This window comes from Elgaria multicarinata, chromosome 7 (assembly GCF_023053635.1).
Source record: "Elgaria multicarinata webbii isolate HBS135686 ecotype San Diego chromosome 7, rElgMul1.1.pri, whole genome shotgun sequence".
In the NCBI taxonomy this organism is placed as follows: Eukaryota; Metazoa; Chordata; class Lepidosauria; order Squamata; family Anguidae; genus Elgaria; species Elgaria multicarinata.
The window spans coordinates 88,722,768-88,747,893 of NC_086177.1; the positions used below are offsets into that span (position 1 = coordinate 88,722,768).

Below are 25,126 nucleotides of genomic sequence, written 5' to 3' on the forward strand. Positions count from 1 at the left end.
TGGGCAGTTCACAATTTTTTTAAAAAAATCATTACGTTACATTATACAAAGTGCAAAACCATAAAAACATATAAATAGATAATACACACAGACATAACATATCTAAAACAATCGACCAAAGATGACCCTGAACCTGATTAAAACTCATTATGCTGCCAAATGCCTGAGAGAAGAGGGCAGTTTTAACCTAGCACCAAAAAGATAACAATGTTGGTGCCAGGTGGGCCTTGTTGGGGAGATCATTCTATAATTGGGGACCGCTACCAAGAAGTCCGTCTCCCTTGTTTCCACCCTCCGAGCCTCCCTTGGAGGAGGAACCCAGAGGAGAGACTTAAACATTGAGCGTAATATTCGGATCGGTTCATGTGCTTCATCAGGTATTGTGGTTCCGAGCCATGTAAGACTTTATAGGTCAGAACCAGTACCTTGGAAACTGGCTCGGAAACATACAGGAATCCAGTGCAAGCAGGCCAGAATTGGTGTAAATATGTTCAAACCTTCTGATCCTTGTTATCAGTCTGGCTGCTACATTTTGCACAAGACGCAGTTTCTGAACCATCTTCAAAGGCAGCCTCACATTGCAGAAAAATCACTTGGAGGTTATCAAGTTATAGACAACTGAAGCCAGGCTATCCCTATCCAGATAGGGGCAGAAGGTACTCCATGCCACTGAGGCTGCTTGAACCTCAAGTGATAATGATGGCTGCAGGAGGACCCCCAAGCTATGAACTCCTTCAAGGGGAGTGCAGTCCCATCCAGAACAGGTTGAGCACCCTCCATCCAGTCAGAACAACCACCCATTAATAGCATCTCGTCTGGACTGAGATTCAGTTTATTATTTATTGCATTTATATCCCGCCTTTTTCTTCCAAGGAACCCAAGGCGGCCTACATAGCCCTCCTCCTCTCCATTTTATCCTCACAACAACACTGTGATGTAGGTTGGGCTGAGAGTCTGACTGGCCCAGTCACCCAGTGGGTTTCCATGGCTGAGTGGGGACTAGAACCCAGATATCCCGACTTCAGGTCCAACACTTTAGCCACTACACCACACTGGCTCAGCAGAGATCAGAGATAAAGAAGGGCTTCCCCTGAAGGTGCTAACAAAGGAAACTTTAGGCAGTGCTGCTGTAATTTTTTTGGTGGCAGATTCAGGGGGACTCTGGCTGGCCACCAAAAGTTATTTGGCAGACCACATACAGGCTTCACCTTTTGCACTCTGCACTAGATGTCCAGGTCAGTCAGGCATGATTCCTTGATGTACGCATTTGTAGTTCTTCAAGTTAAAGTTTTGAGAATTCATAGCTTTCACAGTGCATCCAAAGCAAATTATACCAATACATCTGTTGTATGCTTTTAAACTCCTTTTCTTGAAAAATGATGGAGAGGCTAAGTCCAACATTGGGTGACATCCAGCTATGTTCATCCACCTCTGAAGCTGCATCAGCTGATACAACAGATTCCCCCTTCCCCCTGTACCTTCCCAGATCTGCTTTGGCTGGATGGGGGCGAGGGCTAGAGAAGATTTGGGGGATATGTGCTGGACTGCAGGGGAGACAAGAGGACAGGGAAGTTCCATTGCACAAGCTGACTTCTGCTTGTGCTACATTGGATGTAGCCTGTATTGCTTTTGGAATCATTCCACTGGAGCAATAGATGGAAAAGATTACTCCAGAAGTGAAAGCCCACCTGGATTTTCCAGGAAAAAAATATTACTTGGTCTCGTAAGAATTTCCAAAAGCTTTCGTTTGACAAAAACTCTCTGCTCAAGATCCAAAAATAAGTGGCAGAACTAATTCTGGGATTTTAAAGGGGGCTCTAGGTTCCTTTTCGTTTGATAGCAAGTTTCTTTTGAAACTGAGGGGACTTTCAAAAATGGATGGGATGTGGAGGTTAACTGTTCAACGATGGGAGAAAGTCAGATTCCACTGGGCATGTGGAGACCTTTGGGTGAGTCTCAGCTGTGTCAAGGTTCAATGACAGTACTACCAAAATGTAACAGACCAAATGGGGCCCTATAAGCTACAGGAGGAACCAGTTTATTGCTTCTGAGAGTAATTTTCAGTAGAGACTTGATATTTAAAAAGCTCTAGGGCAAAGTACTTCCTACTTTAATTATAGACTTTTCTAACTCCATTTAACAATACAGACTAGTTCCCTTCTAAAAATAAGGGTGTGATAAAGATCTAATCTAATATGTGCTTTGTCTAATTTTATGCCGTGTGTGTGTGTATGTATGTATGAATTCTTCGTTTGTAGATAATTGCAGCCTTTATAGGAAAGTCCAGTTCATTTTATCAGTACTTCTAAAACACTTGATACTGTTTTGTTTGACTTTTGTTTTAAAAGGGAGTGACTCAGATTGACAATGATCTAAAGGCGAGGGCATCAGCATACAATAACCTGAAAGGGACCCTTCAGAGCTTGGAAAGGAAGAATGCGTGAGTTGTGTTGGGTGTTCCTAAATACAATCTAAGAGCAATTTGATTGATGGGATATTTTTGATATGACTTCTGATCTGTGAAACAATACATTTGTCATGCAAGAGCCTGAAGCTGCAGGCTACTCCAACCTTTGAATTTAAGTACACAAACTCTTGGTTTGGAGAAAGGGAATACCAAGTAAGACTTTTTCCTTTGGCCACAATCCAAAGCGCTGTACCCAAAGGAGCTTTGGATGAGTATGCTTCAAACCATAGCCACATAGCAGCAAATCACATATGAAATTTGGAAAAGGAGTCTGTCAGAGCAAAAAATCCCACTAAGCATATTCACGCCTATGGGTGTTAGGATTGGGCCCAGGCTTCCTGGTTTGGTTTCTGACTCTGATTCGGAGGCAGAGCTAGAAGAAGCCTTGATAACCTTCTGGACCCAGCTGGACATCCTCTCCCTCTGCGATGTAATAAGCCGTTATGGGCAAGGGGCCTCAAAAACTGAAACTCATCCAGTAAAACTGAACACATGGTGCTTTAGCTGATGGAACTGCATTAACTGTGGTGTCCAGTCATGACAAATGTGAGCTACTTTATCTTCAGAGTCTTGTGCAAACTCATCACAGCATGCCACCGAGGTTTATACCATCTCTCTCCCTAGCGCAGATTTCAAAAGACTATGAACCACTCAGAAAAACTCTGCTGGACAACACTGAGAAGATGCAATGCTGGTGGAAAAGAACTCTCTCTTTGCCACCCTCACCGCCACAGAGTAGGCTTGATAATGAGCTCTAATCTGTGTTTGGTTGGATTCAGCATGAGTCTTTCTCCACCTGCATTTTAACCACATTCCCTCTTGTTTTATTGCCTTCAGCTCAGGTGTATACCAAAGAGCTGCCCAGGCTCTGCTCAGAGGGAGAGGGTGCTTGGGAGCGATCGTGTCAACTGCCCTAGTCATCTCTGTGACCCACAGAGTAACCAGGACTTTGACAGGACCACCAGCCATGCCAGCAGGAAAAGCCCCCAGAGCCCTCTGGAATACAATTGCTCCAAGTGTTGATAATTTTAATGGGTCCCCCACTTTTGCGGAGGGGAAAATCTGTCAAGAGAGTTAGCCTCAATAGGAAGTGATCTGACCATGACAAGAGGATAGATATTCATTTCCCCACTTTCAGATCATCAGTTGAGAAAACTTCCCCAGTTGGGAAAACGAGATCAAGCGTGTGTCCTCCTACATGCTTTGGGCCAAAGACAGTCCCATGGTGGTCATGGCAGCCATGAAGCTCTGAATTGGCCCAGATTCAACGGCCTCAGAATGGCAGTTGAGATCCCCCAGAACCATCATCCTAGGGGTCCTCAATACCAAGTCTGACACCACCTCCATCAGCTCAGGCAGGGAGATTGAAGGGCAGCAGTGGGCGATACACTAGCGAGACCCTTAATCTGTCCTGGGTTCCCAAAATAAGATACAAACACTCAAGATGGATGCTCAAATGGACAGGAAGCCTAACTCAGCACTCAAGCGGACAGGAAAGTAGTAAAAACAGCCTTCTCTTAGGCAGGTAGTAAACCAGCATCTCTTTAAATATTGTCTTTGTTTTATAGACGGAGGAATCTGCCCCTTTAACAAAAGATTCCCCAAAATTATTAATTTCGTAGAATCATAGAGTTAGAAGGTATCTTAAAGGTCATCTGGTCCAACCCCCACCTATGCTGGAAATCCACCACTGCAGCATCCCTGATAGGTGGCCATGCAGCCAGTCCAATGCAAAAACATCTAATGAAGGAGAGCTCACCACCTTCTGAGGCATTCTGTTCCACTGTCAACCAACTAGTACCACCAGGAAGTTCTTCCTAATGTTTAAATCCTTTTTCTTGCAATTTGAATCCATTGATTTGGTCCTATCCTCTTGAGCAACAGAAATCAAATTTGCTCCCATCTTCTAAGTGACAGGCCTTCATATATTTGAAGATGGCTATCATATTGCCTCTGAATAATCTCTTCTCCAAGCTAAGCACACCCAAGTATGGTGTAGTGGTTAGAGTGTTGGACTGGGATTTGGGAGATCTGGGTTTTAGGCCCCACTCAGCCATGAAACTCACTGGGTGAGTTTGGGCCAGTCACTGTCTCTCAGCCTAACCTACATCACCAGGTTGTTGTTAGGATAAAATGGAGAGGATGAGGACCATGTAAGCTGTTCTTTGGAAGAAAAAAGGCAGGATATAAATGTAATAAATAAAACTCGTTCAACCTTTCCTCTTAGGACTTGGTTTGCAAGCCTCTCACCATCTTCGTTTACCTTCTCTGGACACATTCCAGCTTGTTAAAAGGCAGTGACTTAATTAGAAGATTTAGCAGCAGCAGAAGAAAGCCTCCCCACACCAGGGGGAAAAAAACAAGCAAAGAAACATTATATTTTTGGTCTTTTTGTAACATCTTGCCTGATGAAGAGATCTGGAGTTCTCAAAGGCTTTCGCATTTCTTGTGAACTTCGAGTTGACATGCTAAAGATACTTTACTATATGGATTTCACAAATTGTATTTGTATCTTGCATCTCAACTACACAACGGCTTCTTGAAATTTTGTATGGGATATTCATGAAACTGTGTAAATAGCAAATTGTCAGCATAATTTAGAAAGATATTAAATGTTACTAAACCTTGATGGATCATAAACCTGTATTGATCAGCTGAGTATCTCATTACTGTGCAGTCCCAAAGTTTTTGTATAAACCGACATTTGCATCACTATTACCGTCCCAAAGCATATCTGAGTTATAAAGATTGCCTCCTGTATTATATCAATAGTTTCTATACTATAGAAATTTTAGCTACTCACTACCCAAAGCAATATTATTCACACTAAATTTAAGCCTAGTGTTTTGAACTTACTTCCTGATCTTCTTGTTCTTTGACAGGGGGAGTTTGCTAACGAGAAGCCTGGCGGAAATTGTAAAGAAAGACGACTTTGTACTTGATTCCGAATATTTGATTACATTGTTAGTGGTTGTACCAAAGTAAGTCAAGCTCCTGAACCCGAAAATTGGATTCAAAGAAATATAAATATAAGAAAAGAGAAGGAGTCTTAACAAGATGGAGAAAGTTCTCACAGCATGATTTGTTTGTCGAAACTCACATGTTAGGATTGAATTGTCACACGTGCTAACAAAAGGCATATGTGAGTATGTACAATCACTTCTAAAAGTTGCAGCTTTGTTTTTACAGTAACTCAGTTTCAGCGGAAGCAGTTTGTAATTCATTGCTTTCCTTGTAGATGGAAGCAAGATCTGCCCAGTTATAGTAAAGTCAACCAAGTTTTCCCCCTCCAGCTTGAAGAAATTCTTATTGATTTGCAGTAGCTTACTTAAGCGTTAGCTTGTAAATTAGATTTGCCAAAGTCTGTTGACACTTTGCTTTTTAGGACTTCATTTATCTTCTTTGCCCCAACTCTCCACACCTTGCCAGGCAATAGTAGAAGAGTATTAGCAGCCCTAATAAACCATAGATTGTTTTCTTTATAATAATGTTGTAATCAAAGTTAATTGCATTGAGGATCCAGCTGAATTGCTAGAAGAATGCCAATGGCCTTTTGAAAGTTGTTAAAAACAAACAAACTGTAAAGTTCTGCTAAAAGAAATGTTACCTTTGAAAAAGGAGGACATCTTAAAGCTGCAAGAAAGCGAAACAGAAATGAAACAGCAAGGCTTGGTACACATAACGCTAACCCATTATTTCTTCAATGCATGATTTGTTGTCTTAACTGTGGTTTGTCAAGCAGACAATCAAACCAACTGGGGTTTATTTTCTAGATTCTTGGATTTTTTTTACCACTGCTGCCTGCCCCCTCTGTAGCCTAGCAAAACAAGGAAGGTCACAATGACAATCCGTGGCACGTATTGACAACCCATTGTTTAAACAACCCAGAGCTCACAACCCAGCAACAAACCATGGACATTCTTTTTGGATGGCTCATGGTTAACAAACTATGATTTGTTAGCACAGCTGCATTCACACATTATGACAACTCAGAATTCAACAACTCATACCATGGATTAGTTTTATGTGTGAACCAGACCATTGAGTTTAGCTTCTTATATAATTATCTAGAACATTCTGTAGAAGAGTTCTGTACCACTCTTCCCAAAGGCTTAGGATGAAAAGAACTGTTAAACAGAATATAACTTTTAGTTCTGTATGATTTAAATATTAAATTGCACCCCATACCTAGCTATTTCTTGTTCAAACAAGAAAGTGTTTTAGGAAGATATTTGGGTCCAGACTTTGGACTTCTAGTGCAAACTTAATAATTTTTACTTGAGAGTAAATATCATTGAATGCAGCAGGACTTGTTTGAAAGTAAGCATGGATACAATCGCTGCTCTAGAAATGCAAGGAAAGATGGGCATTTTGAGTTTGAGCTTTAATACAAAAGGTTCAACCTCATGAAAACGAGCTGCTTTTTCCTTAACAGTAAAACCAAAGGACAAAACCACAATAGGTACAATTCACTAGGAACAACTTCCATCCAAATCCAGGACCAGCAATATGGTCTAAAACAGGGGTGGGCAATTTGTGGCCTTCCTCATGGACTCCAGTTCGGATCACCCTTCACCTTTGGCTATGCTGGCTAGGTCTGGTGCGGTCCAACAACATTTAGAGGGCAACAACTTGCCCACCCCAATCTTGAAAACTGCAGTTGAGAACTTAAGCAGTCCATCTGTGTCTTCAATTGTATGCACATGTCCTTAGGAGTAAGCCCCTTGAATTCAATGAGAATTTATTCTGAGTAAAAATGTATGGGATTGTTCTGTAAAACTGTTTTCTAACTACACATTTGACTCACAGTCGTGCATGTGGTAGGCATTCCATCACATAGACAGAACACACCCAAATGACGCGCTATTTCTGTTTGGAAATACGTGCTGAAAGGCATAGAGGTCAAGTACTTTTGGAAAATATATGTTTTTTAAAAAAATACAGTTTTCTCTTCCCAATCGTCTGCTTAGAGTGAGTCATTCCTAGATATGCTGAAGTGTAGCTGACTTCTAAGATGCCAAAAATAAATGAATAAACATCCACTATCCTGTGTGTACGTAAGGGCTTTTCCTACACCCTCTTCCCACGTCAGCTCCTTTTACACACCTAAGCTACTCCTGAAGAGCAGGAACCAGCCAGGGCAACATCTGATGCAGTGTGATGATCTATAGCTGGAAAGGCAAATAGGCAACTTCTCTGTGCATATCTGAGGCATGACCCAGAGGACTCTTTGAATACTGTCCCCAGGTTTAAGGCAGTGAATTAAAACTTTTCTCTTTTAGGATAAGTTATAGTGATTGGATGAAGCAATATGAAACCTTGACAGATATGATTGTCCCACGATCCAGCAAGTAAGTTTTATTTCACTTTTTATATCCTTTTTAACATGTTAATAAAAGTAGAAATAGGGTATGTTACAAACCAAACCAAAAGGAAATAGGAAAACAAGTTCCAAGGACTGAGCTTGTCCAATTCTTTAAACGTGTCCCCCACCTCTCTCTCTCAGCTAGTTCTCTTTTAGAATTTCTGCCTGCTACCCGGTTTTGAGTCTTCTACCCAAGTTGTATCCCTCTATAAGGAATACAAGTGCTACCCTATATACAAATTTACTTGACTGTAGGGAAATTGTAATGTATGGCATGGCCCTAGTTCTCTGTTGGTGTGGTCTAAAGGTGGGGCTTAACTCCTCCCATCAGCTCAAGTGGGAGGAAAGGCATGTGATCAGTTTTTTGTAACTTCTCCATCATTTCCCTTTTCATGGTTAGTCTCTTCCCTAGTTATTTTTCTGCCTAAGCTCAAGAGCATACACAGTTTTCTTCTCAGAGAAGCATTCTCCTTGCCATAAAATGTCAGTTCCAACCTACAACTTATCCTAATTCCTTCAATACTGCGGGCAAGTCAAGATTACATGCAAAGTCTGTCTGTCCCAGAAAAGACTAGGAAGGCATTTGCTCTCTATTTAGGAAGTGTGATTTGGTCTCCTCTTGACATGTTCAGTGAGCCTTTGCCTTGGTGTCATTTGTCCTGATTAACCCCTGAGCCTGATGTCAGGTGGGCTATTGACATGAGGGCCACCCTGATCACATGGAGGTCCAACCAATTGATGTAGTGTCTGGATTCCTATGGAGACGTTGGGCTACATGACCCATGGAGAGGGCACCTCATCCTCAGGGACTGGCAACTTTGGTGATAAGCATATTAGGTGGGTCTCTTAAGGTGGGAGGGGGGATATCCTTTGCTAAGTTGCTGGGACTCAACCATCACCTGAAGGATGGTCTTGAATGCTTTCATCAGTGGTATAGTCATGTTGAAAAGGGACTAAGTGTCGTAGGACCGGGGAACAATGTCTGTGCATGAGGTCATGAGGCCCAGAATGTGAGCTAGACTTCAGATATGTCTTGAAGTGGGTTAGAGAAGTCGAAAGACTGTGACATCTTTTGGACTCACTTCTGGGATAAGAATATATGACCTGAGTAGATGTCTACTGTGGCCCACAGATGTTGCATCTGGAGAGATGGTTGGAGGTGACCCTTCTGATAGCTTATCCTAGTGATATAGGGCAGGATACAAATGTTTTAATAAATAAATAACTCTACAGCCACTGTGGAAGGACACTATAGTAAGGTGCCTTGAGAGTGGTGGATGTGCTCAAAATGCCCACATCAGATTGATGATTTGGTGCATTACCTCTTGAAATGTCCCTTGTTTCGTGCCACTAGGGATACATTTCTACTCTGGGATGTACATTGTAGAAGCAGTACGTTGCCTGTTGTCAGATTGGAATGCAGTGACCATCTATAGAGTATCAGTGTTTGCAATTATCAGCAAATAAAATCACAGCCTGGGGCCAAGGGCTGTACTGTATTGTAAATATGTTTACCTTTTTCAGTTATCTGTACTTTCAAATGTTACGCTCCTTTGTCATGCCCTTTGGCTTATAAAACAAATGTTGATGATGAATAAATATGTGTTTCACTTCTTATACCCATCTCCTTTCACTTACTAAGCACATAAAATCAGTGGAACAACAAAAAGCTGTTAATGGTGTTACAAATGGAATTTTACCTAGTGTCATTGTCATGGACTGGAAAAACAGGGGAAGTAATGTGCCCCCACTCTTTTTTGCCCTTCCCTTCCTCTGATCTTTGCTGCTGCGATAATTTGGAAAACTTTTTCCTCTGTCAGCCTCCACCAAACCAGCCTTAAAACTCTCTGAGTCTCTAGTAACTACTTTAGGTAGAATCATAGAATAGCAGAGTTGGAAGGGGCCTACAAAGCCATCAAGTCCAACCCCCTGCTCAATGCAGGAATCCACCCTAAAGCATCCCTGACAGATGCTTGTCCAGCTGCCTCTTGAAGGCCTCTAGTGTGGGAGAGCCCACAACCTCCCTAGGTAACTGATTCCATTGTCATACTGCTCTAACAGTCAGGAAGTTTTTCCTGATGTCCAGGTGGAATCTGGCTTCCTATAACTTGAGCCCATTATTCCGTGTCCTGCACTCTGGGAGGATCGAGAAGAGATCCTGGTCCTCTGTGTGACAACCTTTTAAGTATTTGAAGAGTGCTATCACGTCTCCCCTCCATCTTCTCTTCTCCAGGCTAAACATGCCCAGTTCTTTCAGTCTCTCTTCATAGGGCTTTGTTTCCAGGCCCCTGATCATCCTTCCATGATTTTGCAAAGATAATAGACAAAGGTTCTGAGAGTTCTTCCGCTAGCTCCTTCATTACTCTAGGATGCAGTTCATCAGGAGATTTGAACTCATTCAAGGAAATTAGGTGTTTTTTGACCTTTTGTTTATCAATCTCAAACTGCAATCCTGCCCCCTCAACTTCTGCTTCACTTTCTCCAGGGGGGTCATAGACCCGCTTTTGGGAGACGACTGAGGCAAAGTAGGAATTGAGCACTTCAGCCTTTTTTTGTCATCTGTTATCAATTTGCCATCCCCATTAAGCAGTTGAACCACCATTTCTTTCCTCTGTCTTTTACTACTCACGTATCTGAAGAAAGCCTTTTTATTGCTTTTAGCATCCCTCGCTAATCTCAGCTCATTCTCAGCTTTAGCCTTCCTGACGCCATTTCGGCACTTCTGTGCTACCTGTCTGTACTCTTCCTTTGTAGCCTGGCCTTCCTTCCACTTCCTATATGTATCCTTTTTTGTTTTCAGGTCATCTCTAAGCTTTTTGTGGAGCCACATTGGTTTCCTCTGTTGTCTTCTATCTTTTCTCCTTGTTGGAATTGTTTGTAACTGTGCCTTTAAAATTTCCTTTTTTAAATACTCCCACCCATCCTGCACTCCTTTTCTCATTAGGCTCATTTGCCATGGGACCTTACTTATCATAGTTCTGAGTTTATTAAAATCAGCTTTCCTAAAATCCAGAGTACGTGTATGGCTACACTCAACTTTTGCCTCCTTCATAATCAAGAATTCAAGTATGACGTGGTCACTTTCCCCCAGAGTTCCTGTAACTGCCACTTTATCCACTAAGTCATCCCTATTGGTCAATATCAAGTCAAGGATTGCTGATCCTCTAGTTCCTTCCTCCACTTTCTGTAGGAGAAAGTTATCACCCACACATGTCAGGAATTTCTTGGAAGGGCCGCTTTTGGCAGTATTTGTCTCCCAACAGATATCAGGGTAATTGAAGTCCCCAATCACTACTACATCACACTTCCTTGAAACACTGGCAATTTGTTTCTCAAAAGTTTCATCCTTGTCTTCTCCTTGATTGGGTGGTCGGTAGTAGACTCCGATTATCATGTTCTTTTTATTCCACGCCCCATTTATTTTAATCCAGATGCTCTCGATGGGGCTCCCAGTCTCATCCGCCTGTATTTCTGTGCAGGGATAGGTATTTTTAACATATAGTGCAACTCCACCTCCCTTTCTATTTCTTCTGTTCTTTTTGAACAAGTTATATCCTTCAATTGCTAGGTAGTGTAGGGGTGGGTTATTAGATGAGGGGTGAGTAACCCAACAACAAGGCAGAGAGACACCGTTAACTATCAAATAGCAAAGTTTAAATTTTACTGAAAAAAAATGCCAAAAGGAAAAAGTTTTATAATCTGAACACATGCATGCACACACACACACACACACACACACACACACTACAAAAAAGCCCACCTGAGGAATAGGGTAATAAAACAGCCAGAGGTAAAACTGTTCAGTTAACCTACCTAAACTATGTCATGATTTTATCCAGGTTACTTATCCAAGCAATATCTTACTTCCACTGGTTCTATTCTCAAGTTCCAGCCTCTGACTTTTCTTTACTCTAGAACTCTAGACTTCTTTCCTTTCTTCTCTCTCCTGTCTTTTCTTCTCTCTGCTTCTCTGTCTAGGCTTTTCTCACTTAAAATTAGCTTTTTGTCCCTTACCTATTCCGACAATCAGGAGGGTAGTTTCTTTTCATTTCCACAAACTAAATTTCTATTTCCTGAGTTTAATCTTTTCTCTCTCTTCCTTTGACCTTCTGTTCAACTTTCTGCTCCCTGAACAAAACTTCCTGACCACTATATTCTAAACCTCTGACCTCTAAAATATTAACCTTTTGGCTGAAACTGACTAGCACATCCAAAAAAAGATTTAAATGCCTAATATCCTAAAACAAACCCAAATATAAAAATTGAGGTTGGTTCTGTTACATCACAGTAATTTCCTGAGAGAACATTTAAATTACACTTATGTGAATAAGGGCCCATTCAGAAGACACCTTAAACCATGGCTTTAACCATGGTGAATAAGGCTTATTGCTTAAGGTGTCTTCTGAACACAGCCTGGCTTTCTGGCTTAACCACTGTGGTTAAAGCCATGGTTTAAGGTGTCTTCTGATCGGGGCCTAAGTGTAGCTAGCTTTTGCTCTGAAGAACAAAGCTTTGAATGTGAAATGTAACCTGAATGCGCTTCCTGCTGAGAATGGCAAAGGTGAGCTGCAATTACTTCTCTCTAATGGAGAGACGCTGTCTGTAAGCCTAACATTGTAATCTAGCAGTGCACGATGCACAAACTGCTAAATTGATCCCGCTTGTCTTGAATTACAAACTATAGTTTTTATTGCTGTATGACAGTTCCATTGTTGCTTTTTAGCCTGTGATCTCTGGTATTTTTTTTCTTTGCAGTGTTCTTTCTGAGGACCAGGATAGTTATCTCTGTAATGTCACCTTGTTCAGGAAGGCAGTGGATGAGTTCAGACACAAAGCCAGAGAAAACAAGTAAGTGGTCCTCCAGTTTGTTTTGCTGCTGCTTAGGAGTTCTACAGCTACCTGCAATTTCTCTTCCTCTTCAATGCAGGTTCATGGTCCGTGACTTTCAGTACAACGAAGAAGAGATGAAGGCAGACAAAGAAGAAATGAACAGGCTGTCTACTGATAAGAAGAAACAGTTTGTAAGTTAAATGAATCTGTGTAATAAATATCAAAGATGATGATTCAAACCACAAAATGGTTCTTCCATGCCTATGTTTGCTTGTATGTAAACAAAATATTAGATATTTTGTGATATAAGAACCATTATAGCACCTGCAGAATGAGCAAAACAATTGTAGGTTACAGTTTAAATTACACTTCCTAGGTGGAAGTACTCAACTTCTGTTTTGTCTCAGTTTTCTCCCACAAGGGGAATTGTGTTCGACCTGTGAAAAGTAGAACAAATGATACAAAGAGGGGAATTACAGAGCTGGATAAATAAGGAGATGGTTAGGCAACACCTACCTATTCTAAGTGAGTTCAAGTCTCAAGGGTGCTAAAGGAGCTTGTGGATGCTATTTCAAAGCCATTATCTGTAAACTCTGAGAATTCTTGGAGAACAAGTGAGGTGCTGGAAGACTGGACAGATGTCCCTGTCTTCAAAAAAGTGGGGAAAGGCAGATTCAGAAAACTAAAGACTGGTCATCCTGATGTTAGTATTGAGTAAATTGTAGGTATTAGTATTGGTTCAATCCTGATGTTAGTATTGGGTAAATTCTTTATGCCACTTTATGCCAAGGAAAACATTCTTTATGCCAAGGAAAACATTCTATTTTCCTTGTGATACTTACTTTTTGTTTTTGTTTTACTATTATATTATTTTTGATACTGTTGCTATTCTATGGCTTAGGTAGCAGCTTTAGGCATGAAATTATGGAAAGCTGAGAATAAATGCTAAAAATAATAAGAATGACGATGCTTAAAAGTTTAGCTTTACCAGCTAAAATTGGTTTAGTAATAGCTCTCATCTTGACATACATTAGCCCATTCTTCGTGGCAATTGCAATAACACTGCTCTTTGCACAAAACACATTTTAATATAGCAGAAATTCTTCTGATGCTTGAAATGAGATTTTGCTTTTCCTATCCAATTACAGGGGCCTCTCGTCCGGTGGCTGAAAGTGAATTTCAGTGAAGCTTTCATTGCATGGATTCATGTGAAAGCCCTAAGAGTCTTTGTTGAATCTGTTCTAAGGTATTTTTCTGTGTAGATGAGAGCTAATTGCCCCTTCCCTTCAAAAACCACAGGTGTTCGATATACTCAGATGGGTAGCTATACTTCCTTTAAAGAGTGCAGTCACCAGGATTTTCTGAATTAAATAAATATCTTCATAAATCTCATGTATGTGAATAAGAATGAGGCAACAATTTACAAAGATAACCACACCGGCAAAGAACACAATTTCTTTAATATTAAAACTTTGAAACATATGAAGTCACTAGAGGCCTACACTAAAGGGGAAATCATGTACTTGTAATTTTACCAAGGCAATTTCATAATCCATGGTTTAGTGTTACATCTGAACCAGTCCTTAAAGTGCCTAAGAGAGCAATCCTGTGGTCCCTAGACAGTGTCAGGGGGAGGGGGGAAATATAGGATAGTTCAGATCCCCTGATCCAAGATTGGAGGCAGCACTCTGACTGCAAACCCAGGAGTCCAAGCTCCCCTCTCCCTCAGAGCTGGTGCGGAGAGAACTGCGCCGACTGCCTCTCTGAAGTCGGAAACACAACCTTGGAGGGAGGGTAATGGGGGCATTCCTGTGGGCGGGGAAGGGAGGGACCTGGGGAAGTTGCTGTGTGAGGAATCCTTCTCCTTCCCTCTCCCTCCCTGAGATGTCAGCTAGATAAGCGAAAGAAGCCCAACTAACTGAAATGCAGAGCAGGAGGAGCACATAGGCAAAGATCGTGTCCACCGCTCCTCCCGCTCTGCGTTGGATGGCTGTAAACCTCTGAGATTAGAGGCTTCTGGCCATCCCTGTAGGATTGCGCCATAAATAGCTGTTAACATAGCTAGACACACTTTACAGCCATCCTAGAAAGGCAAGTAGAAACACTTCCACAAACATCTCAGCTCTCTCCACCTTGGCAGGAATTCTTTTGCAGAGGAGATTGAATATAAGTATAGTATGTATCTGCTTAGTAGTTGCTGAGTGGAATAATGTCTATTGCTTGGTGGAAACAAACAACTGGGGATCATGCTGTAGCTGCTTAAGAATTTCCCTTGTGGTAGTAATAAACCTGCAGAAAGATGTTTGCTGCACCCCAGTGCCTCCTGTGAAGCAGTAAGTCTAGTATTCCTTTGCCATCCAGTCCAGTAGATTAGTGAGCCAGATTTCTTAATGGATTGCAATAAGAGACAATGACTACCTTTAGGTTACAACTGCATGTGGTAAGGTTTTATGTGCCGATCGTGTAGTTCCCAGTTGTCTCTTTCCACTCAACAAAAAGCACTGTAGTACAACAGTGACATGTTTTTTAAAAATGGTCCGTGTCAAAATCTGCTGATTCAATGGACTTCGTTGTCAAAGCCCTGGTAGCATCATTTATCAAACTGGAATTGCTTGTTGCTGCCCCAAGAGCTAGAGGCATCAGCGCATGGAAAAGGGCTTGAAGGGGAAATGCTGTGACAACTTTATGGCAATTATTTTGTAAACGGATATGCAGGAAATGCCGTCCCATAACTTTGAACTAAGTGATCCAAACTAAGAGAAATTACTCTTTCACATAGAATAGAAAGAAGAAGGAAAAACAACCCTTCAGTCTTTAAGTGGAAAGACTGAGCAGATATTTGTACAGAAGCTTAAAAAATACTTTATTTCATCTTCAGGTATGGTTTGCCAGTTAACTTCCAGGCTATGCTCCTTCAACCCAACAAGAGAACAATGAAGAAATTGAGAGAGGTTCTCTATGATTTATACAAGCACCTTGACAGCAGTGCAGCTGCAATCATCGATGTGAGTAGCGCATATCTTTATGATGTTCCACTGGCAGATTTTTCTGACACCCAAGTAGAGGCAGTGTGCATCCAGCCACATCTTCCGGTATGAAAGGTGGTGTGGATTGGAAAGTTCTTAAGATTTCCTAGGTATTGGTGATATAGAAAAAGGGTTCATAGGTCACCTTAATGCCTCTCACAAGGAGAGACTCTGTACACCCTATTAAAACGTTCTTCATAACCTCTTTTGGTGGAGAAGTTGGGATAGTTCATCTCCACTTCAGCATTGTTTAGCCCCAAGACATTCAGTTAGTAATGGGGAAGCAGTAATAGATGATCCATTCTGCTCTACGGTGGATTTGCTTTGTAAATAATCTTAACAGAGTGGCCATTTTTATAAGCTATTGGGGCTGGTTGAGGCTCCCATTAAATCCTGAGATCTCCAGCTATTACTTCTTTGCACAGTGAAGTTACTGTATTGCATAGATGTGGAGGAAACCTTGAAAGGGGAGTTGTAGCGTGCACTTCTTTGTTTCTCACTATAGCTCTGAAGGGCGATGTCACAATTAGTCACAGATCCCTGTGTTGTACCCCCTAAGGGAATTTACATCTTTTTCACCATGTGTACATTGGGGAGGCATAAGTATCTGACTTGTATAATGTTACAGAGCAACATCGTGTGCCTACTGTTACGTGTTAAGTATTTTCTAGTGACTTTATTTATTATTTATGTATTTATTACACTTATATACCGCTCCCATAGCCAGGGCTCTCTGGGCAGTTTACAGAAATTCTAAAATTGAGGTAAAAACAAGTATGCAAAATTTAAAACTCTAAAACACAGTACATACACACATAAAGCATTAAAAACCGATTAAAAACTAAACATGTGGGTAATTAGGATGTGCCGCCATATGCCTGGGCAAAGAGGAAAGTCTTAACTTGGCGCCGGAAAGATAGTAGCGTTGGTGCCAGGCGACATCAGGGAGATCATTCCACAGTCTGGGGGCCACCACCAAAAAGGCCCTATCCCTCGTTGCCACACTCCGAGCCTCTCTCGGAGTAGGCACCCAGAGGAGGACCTTAGATGTTGAACGTAGTGACCGGGTATATTCACGTCGGGAGAGGCGTTCCGTCAGGTATTGTCGTCCCAAGCCGTGTAAGGCTTTATAGGTCAAAACCAGCACCTTGAATTGGGCTCGGAAACATACAGGCAGCCAGTGCAAGAGCAGGTGTTATATAGTCAAACCTTCTGGTTCCCGAAATCAATCTGGCCGCTGCATTTTGCATGAGCTGCAGCTGCCTTCTTCAAAGGCAGCCCTACGTAGAGCGCATTGCAGTAATCTAACTTGGAGGTTACCAGAGCATGGACAACTGAAGCCAGGTTATCCCTGTCTAGATAGGGGCGTAGCTGGGCCACCAACCGGAGTTTGTAGAAGGCACTCCGTGTCACTGAGGTCACCTGAGCCTCAAGTGACAATGATGGGTCTAAGTCTCCTATATCCAAACATTTATAGTCTATTCCTTCTCTTGTCCAGTGGGTGTTTCCCATGCCCTCCATCACAAAGGCCGTCAGTGGAGTAATACATACCCTGGTGGTACATTTCTCTGTGGCTGCAATCCAAAGTAGTAGTATATGTCTGCATGGGGGAGCCACACATGGAGTCTCAATTTCGTTTTCATACAGTGAAGATGAGTTTGTTAAATGCCTGTAACATTAAGTGGATCTCTGCAGTAAAACACAAATCTGACTCTTCTTAGAATTGACTGCTTTTGCGGTAAAGCATGGATTTGAAGTAGTTTGTTTAAAAAGTAGCATCAAAACCACTATGATGGTAAACTTGGCTTTTGGTGCTCTCTTACCACTACAGACACATTTTTGGAGGGGTATCACATGTTACCCACCCCTGGTTTACAGGATCTGTCAGCAGATCTCCAGGGTTTTCATACAAGGGTCTTTACTACTACTACTACTGCTGCTACTACTACTACTACTACTACAGGGGGTCTTTCTTAGCCCATTCTGGGGATGCAAGGGGCTTCTACATGCAAAGCATGGGTTTTACCACTGAAATGTGGCCTTCCCAATTCCACCATTACCCTTTTCCTTTTGATTGTGTTAAGGCTGAATTTTACAGTTTACCAGAAAGATAATGTTCAGATTGATTTGATTTGAGTTCAAGATGTTTCAGTTGCACATTTCTAAAAGAAAGATGTGACCATCAGTCCTCCTGATAGAGACACTCTACAATTAATATTTGTTTTCATTTTTCTTTTTTTATCTTGTCTTTACAGGCCACTATGGATATTCCTGGTTTGAACCTCAGTCAGCAGGAGTATTACCCCTATGTGTACTACAAGATAGACTGCAACTTGCTGGAATTCAAGTAGATTATTTCTGACGACAACCATCCTCTCATTGTGTTGGTATACAAGCAGAAAAGGTTGAAGAATGATAATGCTCCCCTTAACTCTCGTAAACCTGTGCTTGCTTCTTTCTCCCTTTGCGTAGGAGAATAATCCCCATAGTGGTCCATATCTTGACATTTTCTTTTTAAAGAGAAATGTAAGTATTGCTTTTAAATGATCAGGTCTGTAAATGTATATTGGGAGAATCAGAGTGTATTTATAAATAGTCCTTTATTTAAAATGTTAAAGAAAGAAAGGTCATTCCGCTTTCATACCATGGTCTGCCTGTATCAATTCCATTGACTATCCTCCAAGAAGAACTTGTTTACAAAGGAAGATCGTGGGGAAAAACCTATGCCATTTTGTTCACTGTGTTTCATAGATATATTGTAAACATTGTTATTGAACTGTGATGTAAAATATGTGGAGACTGATATTCAGTCTGTGCTTTCTGAATGTTTTAAATTTAAGCACTGGAAACATTCACAGGAGAAAATAAAAGCACCTGTACAACTGTATTGCCTTTTTATGTCTCTCTGATATAATGTTGTCGAAAGCTGTAAAGGGGTAAGATTCATAAGCCAGGTATTAAGCAATCAGGATTGTGTTGACCATAAGCCTTGTAGGTGAATCTCAAACTATTAGAGGAAACAACGGTTTGAAATGGAGTAGAAACTGCAGAACAATCGTCCATAGGAGTACCTTCAATTACTGTGTCCCAAAAAATAGCTAAACATACTGTGTCCTTGTGAAGGCCTGTTAAATTCTGTCATGCGCTCTGAGTGCATATTGTTTGTTTCATATGGTGAAAAATAATTCAACGTTATTTATGGGTCAGATTCTAATATCAGATTATATTCTAACATCCAGGTAGTGAGGGTGCAATTTTATTTCTGTGGCACCAGAGGGCACTCCTTTGCTATTTTCAAATGCACATTATTATCGTAAATGTTGCATCAGGTATATTGAAATATATTAAATCAAAAGCTTCAGAGAGTAAGTGGTAAGTGGTTTTCTTACAAATCTGTTAAAAGAATGGCATTTAACAGCCTATGTTTAACTGACCCAGAATAGTGGTTTTTAATGGATATTATCTAATCCGTTTTATGCTTCTTATGGTTTTAAATTTTGGATATTGGTTTTAATGTTCAGTGTTTTAATCTTTGTAAACTTCCCAGAGAGCTTCAGCTATGTGGTGATATATAAATGTAATAAACAGATAAAATCACTCAGAGAATTCTTCCACACTAAAAACACCCCCATCCATAAAGCCATAGTAAAAGCAGATAAAAACTACACCCCACTCAACCTAGCACTACAAAACGAAGACCAAATATGACCACTCTCACTCACAAAGAAAAAAGAAAAATGGGCACAAAAAGCACGCCGCAAGAAGTACTACAACATAATACAGAACCCACAAATAAACAAAGAACAATCATACGAATGGCTCAAGAAGGGTGAGCTATTTCCAGAAGCAGAAGGATTCCTAATAGCTATACAGGATCAAGTTACAGCAACCAAGAACTACCAAAAATACATCATAAAAGATAAGGTAATAGACCGATGCAGGAAATGCCATCAATTCCAAGAAACAATAAACCATGTAATAGGAGGATGTAAAATTCTGGCAGGAATGGACTATACGAACAGACACAATACAGCTGCAAAAAAAAATCACCAACAACTTGGCCATCAAATTGAACTTTATCAAACAACCTACACCATACTATAGATACTCACCCGAAACAATCTTGGAAAATACAGATCATAAAATATACTGGGACAGACCAATTCATACTGACAAAACAATACCTTGCAACTGACCAGACATAACCGTCATAGGAAAAAAAACCCCACATACCTCATCGACATAGAAATACCGAATGACAAAAATGTTGTTGAAAAGAGAAAAATATACACCACTGGCCATGGAAGTCAAAAGAACTATGGCAACAGGAAAAGGTCACAATTATTCCGTTCGTTACATCAGTCACTGGCATCACACCAAAAAACTATACAGAAAACTTTCAGAAACTGGGCCTACCAAAATACATCCACACCAACATCCAGAAAGCACTCATACTTAAAACATGCTCAATTGGCAGGAAATTCCTGAATCTGTAAAAGACAGCATGACTTGGCAATGTCCGTCTAGAAAAAAACCCATGAGCGAGAAAGAGATGATGATGATGATGATGATGATGATGAAATCAGACCAGAAACAATACTTCTTTCAGTTAGTTTGTCCTGGAACATCTGCACTTTGCTTTTACATCATTCCACTTCTACCTTGTGCTAGAGTAGAAGATAGTGTGTCAAAGGCTAACGTTAACATGAAACTCAATTGAATTCATATTTGAGGAATGATACAACAGTTAATGCTTTTTCAAATGTGTTGCAAAATGTCAGGACCTGACTTCCAGAAAGGTCCATTATTAAAAGACAAGCTTATTGCCTGAGCATCTTCTGATGGTTACATAACACCGTCCACAGTTATTTTAAAGATAAGAAATTACTGTAAATGCAAGACCTTTCTACTTGTAGTCAAACATTGTACATGTTTTATAATTAGATCTTAAAGGCTTTTGTTCAATCTAAAAAGGAAAAGAATAGTGTTAATAGCCTTGTTAGTCCTTTGTTGTTTATTCGTTCAGTCGCTTCAGACTCTTCGTGACTTCATGAACCAGCCCACGCCAGAGCTTTCTGTCGGCTGTCGCCACCCCTAGCTCCCCCAAGGTCAAGTCTGTCACCTCCAGAATATCATCCATCCATCTTGCCCTTGGTCGGCCCCTCTTCCTTTTGCCTTCCACTTTCCCTAGCATCAGCCTCTTCTCCAGGGTATCCTGTCTTCTCATGTGGCCAAAGTACTTCAGTTTTGCCTTTAATACCATTCCCTCAAGTGAGCTGTCTGGCTTTATTTCCTGGAATATGGACTGGTTTGATCTTCTTGCAGTCCAAGGCACTCTCAGAATTTTCCTCCAAGTAAATACTAACTAATGCATAAAATGCTGCAAGTAAACTTTAAAGCTACACAGGATATATCTTAGGAACTGAGTATTCAGGAAAAAGTGGAAGGTGTTGCTTTTGCAGGCAGATGTTAACCCAGTTAAGCAAAGGAAGACGGTTTGAAGCAAAAATGATTATGAACAGTCTGGCCCTGTTGGTGGAATCAAGTTATGATGCACAAATTGCTCCAAAACCAAAAGGAAATAAATAATTCATCAAGATGTAAAATAAAAAGCAGTAAGAAAAATCACCAAGCCAACAATAAGAAATACCAGCAACAACTGCTAGACTGAAAAGCATATTTCACTTCCCAGCACATTCAGGCCCCACAGACTCTTCAATGGAGCAAATAGTTATAGGGAAAAGCCTATTTAATGACATGTGTTACTCCCTCCTGGAGAAGACTAGGTAGCAGGAATATTCAAACACCTGGGTTTGGAATTTTGCCCTAAGACTCATCCTTTCCACTTCTCCAATTTTTCACCCTCTGCCAGCACACAAGAAAGCCCTCTTCTGCCACATACTCTTGCCTCCTCTTTACTCATTGACCTGCCTCTTAGCTTTGTTCTGCCAGTAGCAGAGAGATAGCAGAGTCTGAAGGGAAGCCAGTTGTTACATCTTTGTTGTGACACAACGGAAAGAGTCTGGAAGTATGACAGCTTTTATTTAAGTCTCAGAACTCCTGTATTACTAAACTGAGGCCTTAGCTAGACCTTAGGTTTATCCTGGGATCATCACGGGGTCGTCCCTGCCTGCTCCTGGGATTCCCTGTGTGTCATTTACATGAACAGGAATGACCCCGGGACGATCCCAGGATAAACCTTAGGTCTAGCTAAGGCCTGAGAGAAGTGATAGACTATCATTATTAAGAGCCTTCCTGCTTTTTGTTAATCTTTATATGATTACTCACTGTAGTTTCTGGATTGGTCAGCTTTTACCATTCCACCTGGATATAATAGCCCACATTTGCAAATGTTGTATTCCAGCTTCTCTTCCCCAGCAACTTGGCTGTGCTACTTTTGTGGTTACGAAAATACCCATAATCTTAAGAGGCTACCATTCAATTATATTCTGTGCTGTGGGGCTGGGGGTGGGGATTTTGATCTGGCAAGCCAGTATGTGACAACAGCAGTTTAATTTCCAGCAGAGTCAGACAGTTTCTCTCATTTGTGCACTTTTCTCCTCTAGCTCCAACGTTTATTATTGTAATCCATGATCTGTCACCTACACAAATACACCTGATTCATGCTACAACCTTTGCTTGCCTAAGCCATCTCTCTATCCTAAAATGTTTCTTCTAGTTAGGTTGCCATTGGCATATCCATCGGGTGACCATATGAAAAGGAGGACAGGGCTCCTGTAGCTTAAACAGTTGCAAAGAAAAGGGAATTTCAGCAGGTGTCATTTATATGCATGCAGTACCTGGTGAAATTCCCTCTTTATCACAACAGTTAAAGCTGCAGGAGCCATGCTTTCTTTTGTAGAGTGACCAGATACAAAAGAGGAACGGGCTTCTGCAGTTTTAGCTGTTGTGATGAAGAGGGAATTTCACCAGGTGCTGCATGCATACAAATGACACCTGCTGAAATTACCTTTTCTATACAACTGTTAAAGCTACAGTAACCCCTTTCCATATGGTCACCTTACATATCCGTCACTAATTCAGGTTAGCTTTGTCGGTAGTTCGGAGCACCTACAAATCTGTGTAGCAATTGCAATCATTCTCATCACTTGGAAGTAAACCCCAATGTCCATCTTCTTTTGTCTTGTAAGTGACTAAATAGACTTATGGGATAATATGTGGCACCAGGGGGCTCTGGTGCTGTTTTCTTGCATGAAAGTGCTTCTTGAGGCTTCTTAATTGGAAGGAAGCCCTTTTACTTTTCTTTCCTTCTACAGCTTGATGCTCTTCCCTTTCCTTTTTTTTGTGTGTGGGGGTATTTTTTGTTCGTTCTTTCTCTACACCCACCCACCCTTGCACTACACACCTCACTCAAAAAAACTTCCACTGTAGTACAGGTTGCTGTTTAGAATTATTCTCAGTTACTAAGCAACAACCATTTCTGCATAGCCTCTGTTCTGTCAGAGTGTGCTGACAGAACACTCTCACCAAGTAATAAAAGTCTCAGAGTCTGTAATGTCTAATCGAGCTACAATGTTCTGAATTGAGATGGGGGATTATCTTTACCATCTTCAGTCAATGTCTGTGTCTAATATTTTCAGAATTTATATGTTGCCTTTTTCAAGTGCCTCAAGGCCACTAGAAATGACAACATTTACAGAACAATAGTAAACTGCATGCAGTAAATAAAAATGGGGAAAGAGAGTAGCAGAAAATGAAACATTCCTGATTAAAATAGGGAAACTAGATGACAAAAGCAGAGAGATGCCATTAGAAGACTGAGGGGAGACATGATAGCACTCTTCAAGTACTTGAAAGATTGACACACAGAGGAGGGCCAGGGTAGTAATAATAATAATAATAATAATAATAATAATAATAATAATAATAATAATAATTTATTACCCACCTCTCCCTCTGGATTGAGGTGGGGAACAACATAAAATACAAAATATTATAAAATACATAAAACTGATTAAAACATATAAAAATTAATACATTATTAAAATAACAGCCAGACATCTTAAAATTCGACTGGGTAGGCCTGCCGGAAGATATCAGTCTTTATTGCTTTTTTATATTCAGAAAGACTATTGAGCTGGCGGATCTCTCCCAGCAGGCCATTCTATAGTCTGGGAGCGGAACCAGAGAAGGTCCTCTGGGTAACAGTTGTTAATCAAGTTTTTGCTGGCTGAAGTAAATTCTTCCCAGAGGACCTGAGTGTGCGGGGTGGATTGTATGAGAAAAGGCGATCCCACAGGTAACCTCTAATCTTCTCAATCATCCCAGAGTGCAGGACACGAAATAATGGGCTCAAGTTACAGGAAGCCAAATTCCGGCTGGACATCAGGGAAAACTTCCTGACTGTTAGAGCAGTACAACAATGGAACCAATTACCCAGGGAGGTTGTGGGCTCTCCCACACTAGAGGCATTCAAGGAGCAGCTGGACAGCCATCTGTCTGTGAAGCTTTAAAGTGGATTCCAGCATGGAGCAGGGGGTTGGATTCGATGGCCTTATAGGCCCCTTCCAACTCTACTATGATTCTATGAATGCACTGTGTTCAGAATTTCATCAGTAAAAACTAGGCAAATTCAGTAGACTTGCCAGTACTGGCTGAATCATTTTGTCGGATGTGAATGATATGAGTATAGCCTTCATGTCATCTATGGCTCATGATTACAAAGGTTTTTTTGTGTTTAATTTAAGCAATTGTCATACTCATCTTTTTGACAAAATATTGCAATGGTGGCGTACAGGGTAATTAAGCTTTTTTTTTTCTTTTTGTCTATTTACACTGGGTCTATTATTGTAAGCATTTCCAAATACTCCCAGAATGCAGCATAAAGTTGTTTCACTTAAATTTCTCTTTTCCATGCTGGAAAGTGTCTAATATGCGGGCTGTAGCAGTGAATATTGGTTTAGATTCAATACTGGTCATCTGCTAGCAGAACAGGGTTCTCCTCTCTATAATATCCAGTGACACTGCAGGACAGATTTGGTGGGCTTGCAGAGGGCTGCGAATGGAAGGAGAGGACAAAGAAGTCCTCCTGTGCCAGCAGAAGTCCACCTGTGCTATGTCGGATTCACCCCAATATTAACTCTTCCTATAATGGTAAACAACTTGAACCATAGTAATACCTCTGGTGCATGTAGGGGTGAGAATTAATGGTTAATATGCTATACATCAAGTATGATGTAGAAAACCAAGACAAAATGAAAATGTTAAAATATTCTGCTTTTTTATTTTTTGAGCTGTCTATTCAGAGAGTATTCTCCACACGGTAGTTCATATCTCAAGTGCTCCTGTATATGCCTGCATTTGTTTCACTTCTGACAGTGTTCTGCCTTACTTAACACAAATCACAAGCTTTATGAAATTTTCTCTTCTCATACATCATGCAGGAGCCTCGTGTGGCGCAGAGTGGTAAAGCAGCAG

General features: G+C 40.9%; 1 protein-coding gene across 3 annotated transcripts in view; it reads left to right on the plus strand.

Moving 5' to 3' along the window:
* The window catches only part of ATP6V1C1 (ATPase H+ transporting V1 subunit C1), a 32,627-nt gene extending 14,052 nt beyond the window's left edge, over nucleotides 1–18,575 (plus strand). For all 3 annotated transcript variants that reach the window (XM_063131008.1, XM_063131009.1, XM_063131007.1), the window contains exons 6-13: nucleotides 2,349–2,440; nucleotides 5,350–5,448; nucleotides 7,750–7,818; nucleotides 12,588–12,680; nucleotides 12,760–12,853; nucleotides 13,811–13,908; nucleotides 15,541–15,667; nucleotides 17,944–18,575. In XM_063131008.1, coding sequence (XP_062987078.1) covers nucleotides 2,349–2,440; nucleotides 5,350–5,448; nucleotides 7,750–7,818; nucleotides 12,588–12,680; nucleotides 12,760–12,853; nucleotides 13,811–13,908; nucleotides 15,541–15,667; nucleotides 17,944–18,039 — 768 coding nt within the window. In that variant the 3' untranslated portion in view covers nucleotides 18,040–18,575. The remainder of the gene's footprint in view (nucleotides 1–2,348; nucleotides 2,441–5,349; nucleotides 5,449–7,749; nucleotides 7,819–12,587; nucleotides 12,681–12,759; nucleotides 12,854–13,810; nucleotides 13,909–15,540; nucleotides 15,668–17,943) is intronic.
* Nucleotides 18,576–25,126: the final 6,551 nt, after the last annotated feature.